Source organism: Argentina anserina, chromosome 1 (assembly GCF_933775445.1).
Source record: "Argentina anserina chromosome 1, drPotAnse1.1, whole genome shotgun sequence".
NCBI classification, from domain to species: Eukaryota; Viridiplantae; Streptophyta; class Magnoliopsida; order Rosales; family Rosaceae; genus Argentina; species Argentina anserina.
In genome coordinates this window covers 13,386,377-13,396,106 of record NC_065872.1, presented here as the reverse complement: position 1 = coordinate 13,396,106, position 9,730 = coordinate 13,386,377, and the positions used below count along the sequence as shown (strand labels likewise).

The following is a 9,730-nucleotide window of genomic DNA, read 5'->3' as shown; positions in this document are numbered from 1 at the left end:
TTCACACATGTTTTGGTTGACAAAACCAGTTTGCTTTATTATATTACCAGCATCAGTCCACACACAAACGTGTGTGGAAAAACATTTTTTTGGAAAATTAACTGTAGAGTGCAGTTATTGTAGAGAGAAGTTAGATTTGTAAATTAACTTTCTTATTTATTTCTTTTTCAAATTTATTTATTTAGATTTTATGATTATATCCTTCATATATTAAAAATTAAATTTAATTAACCTATAGTTTAAGGTTATTAACGTATTTTCACAAGAATTTTAGTTGATACAGTGTGTGTGAATTATAAGAGTATTAATTATAGACCAGTGTATTCTTTTGAGCTGTAATATGCTTGCAATGACAAGAAAAATGACTTCTAACTGTATTCTTGGAGTAGGGCAGTATGACTCAAGTCCGAGTTCTTTATGTTTGATCCTAACATTGACTTGACCACGGGTTCTAACAAATTTTTTTTTTGAAATGGGTCTAACAATTCTCTAGTTCTAGACCACACAAACCAAATTGAACCAAAATAAATCGAATATCTATCTTAATCGCGTTAGTTAGTTAGTTTTTTTTTTGGGTTAATCGTTAGTTAGTTAGCTTGTTTCAACTTTGCATCAAACATTCACCAACTCTCCTAAAACCGCAAAAATTCCAAAATTATACTAAGCCGTATTAACTATGATTAATCTACCTCTTCATCGTTCTTGACCTACATCACCAAACCTACTTGGTCTGATGAATACAAATCACCAGGTCAGAAACTCATTCTTGTTTTGGTCACAAAATCATATCAAACAGTACTTTTTTTTTGCACCAACCAACTAGTAAATAAAGTTCTTTCTTGAGCATTTACTTTCAGATAAAAAAAAGAGCAAGAATATTTACCCACCTAACCCCAGTATAGATCCTTATGCCACCAACTCTACCCCCCGGGGGTTTGGTAACACTAGACAAACGTGTGCTGTTGCTGTCTGTGCGTCACAGCCGCTTCACACTCTTATCCACAATTCCACGCCACGTCACCACCCAATATTTGCCAACAATTCCAATTTCCAAGTAAGTTTTCAAGTACAAGAGACTACCAACCCTACCTCCTCGGGTCATTTTATCACTCATCTCAGAAATGCAACTCATATAACACCCCCCTCTCCTTGAATATTGTTTTGCGCGGAGAGAAGAAGAGAACGAACACAACTTGAGATACCCAAAAAGACAGCCTCAAATACCTGCTTAGATTCCGGTTCTGTCTTTAAGGTATGAGTTTGTATCTTCCCATCTGGGTTTTGGATTTGAGGTTCATGTGGATGTAAAGATTTAATCTTTATTTTGATATGCATTACTAGAAAACTGGGATGTGGTTGAATATGGGTTCAATGTGGGAAAAGGTTAATCTTTGGATATATTTGATATGAGTTGTGAATATGGTAGTTGTTGTTTTATTGAATCTAATGTTTGAGATTGTGTTTGGCTCATTTTTTGTGCAGTGAGAGATTGTAGCGTGTGTATATAAATCAAAGCTTTGGTATTGAGATTTATATTGGGAGATATTTCAATGGAGGCGAGAGCTGTTGTAAAGGGGTTTCAGTTTTGTACATGGATTGATTCTGAGAAGGTGAAGAGGAGACCCCCGAGTGGCTCGGCTCGGTTTTCGAGGAGGTTGAAGGATGAGCAAAGCAAGAAGCAGGTGCTTGTTGCGGCAGCGCAGAAATCGAATCGGCATCGACATGTTGCTGTGGATTACAACCACTGGAATCCAGGTAGCTGTGGGAAACTTTTGATTCTACTTTTTATTAGTGAATATTGGAATCTCTTGTTTTGTAATGTGTGTTTAGGGAGATTTATGATTAGTTTTGTGTGTTAAAATTAGTGAAGGATTACGGAAAGATGCATTAGTTTTAACTTATTAATTCTCTTATTGGAAGTTGAGACCTGAGCTGTTGCAATCGTTAATATAACTAATGGTAGGTGAACTCCTTTTGAAAAGAAAGCTTCAAACTTAGCCATAGCTGCAGTAGTTTTAGTGTGCCTGAGTTCTGAACTCTGAATCGTGATAATCAAATAAATACGTACATTAATATTCAATGATAAGGACTAAGGGAAAATTGAACTTTTAGAGAGAGGAAAAATTGTATTCCTACTAAAAAGTTTTTCTTCGTCTAATAATTGATTTGATGAACTTTCATTGTTAAGTCTCAATTTATTCACAGGGCTCAGTAGAATTGAAATTTGGTTTCAAGTTTTACTGTACTGGCACAGTTTCTTGATAATATGACTTGAGAATGAAGTGAATTTCATTACAATGGAAGGAAACTGAAAGAAATTCTGGATACTTGGTGATAGAACAAATTTGATTGAGCCTCATTTTTCATGTGGTTAGCCAACGATGGCCATACCTAGTAACAAGAGGACATGTGTTCATTTTGGGAGTCGACCAAGGACTATTCTGGTTCTCATTTTGGATCTCATGTTCTTGGTTGCGCATTATGTTTGTGTTGCACATTATCATCCACCATCTCCCTCCCTTCTTCCTCTCATGTATGTCTCCTTGCATGTTAACTTCAATTCTTTTCATTCCAAGTGCTAACTTTTTTGTTTCTGTTTCGAATATTTCTCGTGTAGCTTCAACAATGGAATCTGGAACCTTTCATGCTCATTTCGATGAATCTCTTGTTCTGAAGGTAAGCTATGACCATTTCATATTAGTTAATCAATGTGCATCCTACCAAAGGCTCTGTATAATATGGTCCCGAAGATAAAACACAAGCACCTGTGCATAATTTAGACAGTTGTGTATGCATTTTACTGAAAGCTTGTAATCTTGCAGACTAAATCCCAAGAGATTGAGCCATACTTAAGTGGGCGCTGTATATATCTTGTCGGTAAGCTTATTTGTATGCCCTCTATCTTCAGTTAATAACTTTATGCCTTCTATCTTCGGTTAACAACTTTATTACTCTGGACCTGATGGAACTATCTCTGAGTTGCAGGTATGATGGGTTCTGGGAAAACAACTGTCGGCAAGATTTTGGCGCAGGCACTTAATTATTCATTTATTGATAGGTTCCTACTCTTTCTACTTTCAAGTTTGTATATCATACAAAGATGTACATGCTCCGTTCGGATGCCCAGAAAAGGAGAAAAATGTGATAAAGAGATAAAAAATATTAAGTATATTTCTTGGTGATAGATGACTGCTAGAAGTTAATATAAATGAAGACTGTAGATCTTGGCATTGGAAATATTTGTGACCCAATGAGTTTGATTCATTTAGAATGGTCAGAAAGTTACGATCCGTGGCAATGATTGTCTGTCTATATTAATGATCTACTTGCTATATATATATAATGTATAGATATCATATTTTGCTGAGTAGTATTTTGTGTTTTGGCTTTCTTGTTGGTGCTACAGTGATACATTCGTGGAGCATGAGGTTGGTGGAAAGAGTGTAGCTGAAATTTTCAAGCTCTATGGAGAGGGTTTCTTCAGAGACAAGGAGGTTAGTGGGAGACTCATTTGGTTTATTCGTTTTGTGCATATGTCATGTGATCATGCATCAGAATTATGTATCAGTTAGAATTCACACTGTTCTGGAGTTCTATATGTATCATAAATCGGAATTGTAAGCAATTCATAATTGGTATCTTGTTTTAGCTGCTTTCATGATGTGTAAGGTGCTTGCACCACAAATTCAGTGTATCATTTCTTATCATGCAATTCCTTCTCACATGTTTCCTTATCTACCTCCTCTATAACTGATACATGGTTTATTTTCAGACTGAGGTCCTACGAAAGCTGTCTATGATGCAACGTCATGTTGTGTCTACTGGTGGTGGTGCAGTAGTTCGGCCGGTCAACTGGTATGTAGTAAACATATATGTGCTGTCAATTGTTTTGTGTTTTGACATCTCTGTGTATATAACCTGTGGTGTTAACCAACTTCTATTTCATTAATCAGGAAATGTATGCAGAAGGGAGTTAGCGTATGGTTAGATGTACCCTTGGAAGCCTTGGCCCAGAGAATTGCAGATGTGGGAACTGGTTCTCGACCCCTTTTGCATCATGGACCAGGGGATGCATACAGCAAAGTATGCCATATGAATATATTTAGTTTTCCCGAAACACCCTTTACATATTTATGAATTACAGAATTACCAACTAAATTTTCTCACTTTCCTTAACATGCAGACCTTTATGCGTCTATCTAGTCTTTTCGAAGAGAGAGGTGATGCTTATGCCAATGCCAATGCTCGGGTTTCCTTAGAAAGTGAGTGATCTTTGTGGCCCTTGTGTGTTATCACATAGAACAGAAAAGAGATCAAGTTCGGATCTTCATGATTTGTACTGTATGTTGTGCAGATATTGCAGCGAAAATGGGTTATAGAGATGTATCCAATCTCTCGCCTACTGCTATCGCTCTTGAGGTTTCCCCTCTCATTCGCACTGTAAATTTTAAATTCCTAGCTAACAAACAAAAAAGTAAAGAAAGCAAAGTGTAGTATATTCTTATTGATTAGTTTTTCTCTATGGATACCAGGTACTTCAACAAATTGAATGCTTTCTGGAGGAAGAGAGAGGCCGAGCTCGTGTATTCTAAGTTGTCAAACTTCCGTGCTGCATACTTATGGTATCTTCCAAGGATTTATTTCTTTCATATTTTCTGTAGAATGTGCCGTGTTTCTAGTTTTAGTAGCGAAACATGGCACGGATGTCTATTTGTGTTGATGAGGTCCTGCAAGCAAAAATTAGTAGAAACAGAACTTCAAGGTATCTGTTTTATGAAAGAACTTTGAGCACATTGTAACCGTCAATGAACTAGTATTTGTATATATTGTATCATTATTGATTCAAATGGGATAATAAAGTCTATATTTGTACTGCTCGCAGTTCAAATTTTCTTTTATCTGGTTGAGATACGGTATACAATTCTGAGTTTCACTCCAGTTGTCTGTTAAAGTTGGAATCAGGTAATATTGCTCGTATGATTAGAAATTGCAAGATGTAAAGATGTCCCTCAAGTAAACAGGTTCCTAAGTTAGTGGTCTACCTTGGCTCAACATGTATCTGATGGAACATTACATATTCATGAGAAAGGAGGATCATAACATGTAATTGCAACGAGAATGAGAAAATGGGAGGGGACAAGACAGAGCCACAAGAGATCCTCCCCCTAGCTGATCTGAAATTATAAATGCAATGTAGGGCACACGGGAGGGGAAGACAAATAAATCAAACAGCTAACCTATCTACCAGTTTTAGAGAAGATGGAATTAAACTGAGCAGAAAGACTCAAAGACCCCAGATTTTAGGGATGATGGAATTAAACTCAGCAGAAAGACTCAATGCTGTTGAGATGGTATAGGCCTAAGAATCTCCTTAAACAACAATATGCTTGAATTGGTTGAGAAGAACAACGTATAACCCTTCTCTAAGCCTTGCGGCTTCAACTAAAAGGACTCCCACTGTAGCAATTATCTTACTAGCTGAAATCATAGGATTCCCATAATGATCCCTCACAATAAGTGTTCTCACCCTATTTCAACTTTGTTTAAGCTATTCTAGATGCAACTATATTACTCATGAAATCCTTAGAACTCAAGTTCTATAAATATACTGAAAATTCATATACACAAATCCGTCTAGAAGGCAAGCGACGGCTATGCGCTTCCTGGTGCCCAATGAGTTTTCGAAACTTTACAACAAATCCCATGACCATTCTATTCCTTTATGAACCATCACTATTAAGCTTTCTTCTGAGCAACTGGAGGCACAAAAGGCTGCTGTATGAGTGCTGGGTTTGGTCAGTACTTAACGGCAGATGTTATGGTGTTTGTGTGTGGTGTTCACATCTTAGGACAACGTATCAAATTTATGCAGGCAAACAATGGAGTCGAGTCAAACCACTAATGACCTATGAGCAAGGCCAAGACTTGAATTTCAAGGTCGACTAAGAGCAAATGCACCGTGGTCTTGCCTGTGTATCATCCCAAAATTGATGCAGCGCTTAGTTTTTTGCCCGATCAAAAATCGATCGACCAGGCCTGTTGGCAATTGTTGACTCTTCATCAAGTCGGGCAACAAAATTTCTTTTTCCTTTTTGCCCCTATATATTACTCTGGTTATGGTTTAGCAATGCCTTTTCTGATCCGCCTCGTTCCTTTGCCGACAGCCCCGCCGATGGGTTGTTCAGTGGATGGTTGAAATCACCGATGCAACATGAATTGGAGAAGAAACTTATCGGCTTGATCTTGATTCTCCTTGAAACAAAGGCCTGACTTGATTCTCTTTGAAACAAGCGCTTGATCAGTGATTCATAGGCATGAAATTAAATACAAGGAAAGAAGAGGTAAGATAGACGAAGGAAAAATGGGGGGAAGGACTTACGGACTGGAAATCAAAAATATCCAGTAGTAACATAGAGAATGAGAGGAAAGAGAGAGACCGAGAGAAGCATGAATTAAGGGTAAAACTGAGAAGAAATTAATTTACCCTAGAAAAGATGGTTGAGAGGCAAAAGTCTTGCCATTCACGGTGCACAGAAAAACTGAAAGACAGAGTCAAATTCATCAAATAGGAGGCAAAATATCTCCTTTTGCCCTTGCCTATTACCAATTGCGGTGCATTTGCTCTAATAAGAAACATGAAACAAGATACTGACTCAGTTTGAAAGGGTCATGAAAGTGATGAAACCAGGTATGCTTCCCAAAAAAAAGCCATATGATATCCTTATGTGCCTTATTGACTAAAAAAAAAAAAGGGATTCTTATAAAAAAAAGTCACATTTAAATAAGATTTGAAAATTATAAAAAAAGTCAATTTAAAAAAAATGCTTAAACCATTACCCCTGAGTTTAATGAAATTTACAAATTGCCACTGCTATTTTTTTTTATTATCTCTATCCTTTTCCTTCTCTCTCTCTCTCTCTCTTAACCGAACCAGATGTACAACAAGCACCGCATCTCTCCACGCGAGGACGAATCGACGAGGCGCGGGAACGGCGCAGGAGGAGCCGCGGGGACGACGTTTGAGGCCTAAAGATATGATGGAGGTGCAAGGACAAGCACGAGGACTGGTCGACATTGGAGGCGCCGAGACAAGAGGTGCGGGAAAAGGTGGCGCGGGAAAAGGAGATCCAGGTTTCAAAGGTTGCTGATGCAGAGCTCGCCGGGAGGATCCTAGATCTATAAAAGATGGTGAATATTTGAATGTTGTAATGACGAAAATGAATTGAAGAGAAGACGTCGATGTAGAGAGGAGGGTTGACGGCGGGACAAGGCTATTGTTGAAGCAGGGCTCGCTAGAAATAATGCCTAAATGGGAGAACATGGTGATTAGGGGTATGCACAGTAGTTTATGGATGCGCATAGCAGTTTCTTCTTCTTATTCTTCTTGTCACAACATAATCACATAAAACAGTGTGACATGTAGTGTGACAGCTGATCGGTTCGATTACTCGAGATCAATATTAACCCTGTAAGCATCGTTAGTAGTATAAAGCAAGAGGGTATCGTTCACAAACCGGGGATCCAACCAGGGTAAAGAATCACAAACATTTATCAACGAATTCATGAGTGTTTCAAAGATTTGAGATATATTTCGGATCAAACATAAAATAAACCTAAACTAATATATACATGTGATCAACCAACCAACACATAATACATTACCAAAACAAATCATACAAAGCTAACGAAAATCAGATTTTAGTCCTCCTTTAACAGTCTTACCGAGACACTATCATGAATAACTAAGGTTGGATCATGCAATTAGGGTCCTAAGCAGTAACCTAAACACATAGACACTTAACACATTCGATTCATTCCAAGCGGTCTTAATCGAAATCTAACATACTTATCCTACCATGTAACTTCAAAGCCACGCATATTGAATTCATTAAGCATGTCACCTCTTAACCCCCAATCATGCAATTTCGAAAATCACATAGAAAAGATAAACATGTTCATAGCACAAGTCATAAATCCAACAACCTAAATATCATGCTACAAGCGTATACATAACACATAGATACTCTCGAAATCACACAAAGACATGTCACGGCATAAACTAAAATCATAGAACTACAAACCTAAAATCGAAACTTTATATAATTTGAAACAAGTAACTATCTCATAAACAAAATCGAAATAAGTTTACAATGACCAAAACACATACACAACCAAGAACAAGAAAAACCAAAAACCGAAATAAACATAGAGAGAATCATGGTTACACTTTATCAATCAAGCGATCTCACAAGGTGTAGCCGTGGCTTTCCAAGGGGATGGAACCTCTTCACAAGCGTGCTTGAAGGCTAAGGATTGGTGGAGAATGGTGGAATCGGTTTTAGGATTTCTTGAATGGGTGAGTATGAAATTTGGTAGAGCTTTGGCTAGTATGTGCACAAGGTTGATGATATGTTTCTGTGGAATTGAGGTGCTATATATAGAGGAAGAAACCCAAGGGAGGATGGCCACAAAGTCCACAAAGTTGAAACCAAATTGGTTGAGGTTTCCTAGATTCGGCAGATTTGACCTTTGTCCCTTGTTGGGGCCATAACTTTCTCTAGAAAATAGATATTGAGATGATTCCAACTGGCAATTTCAACTAGACTTCCGTGGCTTTTCATCCATATAAGGTACATTTTCTCAATCATTTTGAGCTGTCCAGGGGAGCCCGTCAAAGATGGATGATCTGCACTGCAGAATTCTGATTTCTATAAGGATTGCATATCTTTTGCATTAATTACATATCTTCTTCCTCCTTTATTGCTGATTTCTTTTGCACAAATTTCTTCCTTTGAATTAGGGAGACAGCAAAAGTCTTAATTATTGCAGCCATGTTTGATTTTTCTTACCTCTCCTCATTAAATTTGCTGCATGCCTTCTTTGACTTTCTTGCCTCTTCTCATTTAATTTGCTGCATACCTTCTTTGACATTCTTTGGTGCTGGGATTTATGGACATTCTGATATATATTTGTGCTCTATTTGCAGGAGGAACAAAGTCCCAAGTTTCCCTCATAGCCCTTGGATCAAAAGCAAATCAATGGCTGAGATAATTCCGCCGAGTTCACTGGACCTCCGATCAATGATTCAGTCATATCTCTCTGTAGGAATAAGATATTGATTTGATTCCAAATCCTACAGAAACTAGACTCAAATACCTTTATTTCCATATAAAGTAGGTCTTCTAACTCGATCGGAGCTATCCAGGGGAGCCCGTCGAAGATGGACTACGAATATTGACAGCATTTTGATTCTTGAATGGATTGGGTTTTTAAGTGTATTTTCTTCTCTTTCCTTGTGGAACTAGGATTGCTTTCCTTCTCCAACATGGATTTGTATTTCCTAATAAGAATAAGTATGTTAGAAACAAAGAAATACACAAGGATGAATCCTACTCGAACAATGAAGCATATCTCAACAAGGATTCTTAACACTTAGCACGATTTGATCATCAATTCATTCATAATTGATATAAGCTCTACCTAGACACTTATTCATACAAAAGAAACTAAAACATACTAAATAAGAGGTAACAAAGAGTAAGAATAGGGCATAATCACATTAAGAATGTCACACTTTGTGCTCCTATCAACAACCCCACACTTAAGCTTTGCTAGTCCCTTAGCAAATAATAGAAAAGGGAAACAAAAACATAAAACAAAAATTAAAACAACTAAACTAATGACTCAACTATAATGCCTTCAACATTTTGTCTCAACGATCTTCAAACTC

General features: G+C 37.4%; 1 protein-coding gene across 1 annotated transcript; it reads left to right on the top strand.

The window, feature by feature from the left end:
- The first annotated feature begins 1,107 nt into the window (after positions 1-1,107).
- Positions 1,108-4,898, top strand: LOC126784450 (shikimate kinase 1, chloroplastic). Its single transcript, XM_050509916.1, has 11 exons — positions 1,108-1,252; positions 1,483-1,755; positions 2,618-2,676; positions 2,823-2,877; positions 2,986-3,058; positions 3,407-3,494; positions 3,773-3,855; positions 3,954-4,083; positions 4,184-4,262; positions 4,355-4,419; positions 4,533-4,898. The coding sequence occupies exons 2-11, from the start codon at positions 1,551-1,553 to the stop codon at positions 4,590-4,592; spliced, it is 897 nt and encodes a 298-aa protein (XP_050365873.1). The 5' UTR covers positions 1,108-1,252; positions 1,483-1,550; the 3' UTR covers positions 4,593-4,898.
- Positions 4,899-9,730: the final 4,832 nt, after the last annotated feature.

What these genes read in the sequence shown, in the direction of transcription:
- LOC126784450 (XM_050509916.1), top strand. Translation starts at nt 1,551, where the DNA reads ATGGAGGCGAGAGCTGTTGTAAAGGGGTTTCAGTTTTGTACATGGATT. An exon ending in AATTATTCATTTATTGATAG is followed by an intron (nt 3,059 to 3,406) that starts GTTCCTACTCTT and finishes TTGGTGCTACAG; the next exon opens with TGATACATTCGTGGAGCATG. An exon ending in TGCTCGGGTTTCCTTAGAAA is followed by an intron (nt 4,263 to 4,354) that starts GTGAGTGATCTT and finishes TATGTTGTGCAG; the next exon opens with ATATTGCAGCGAAAATGGGT.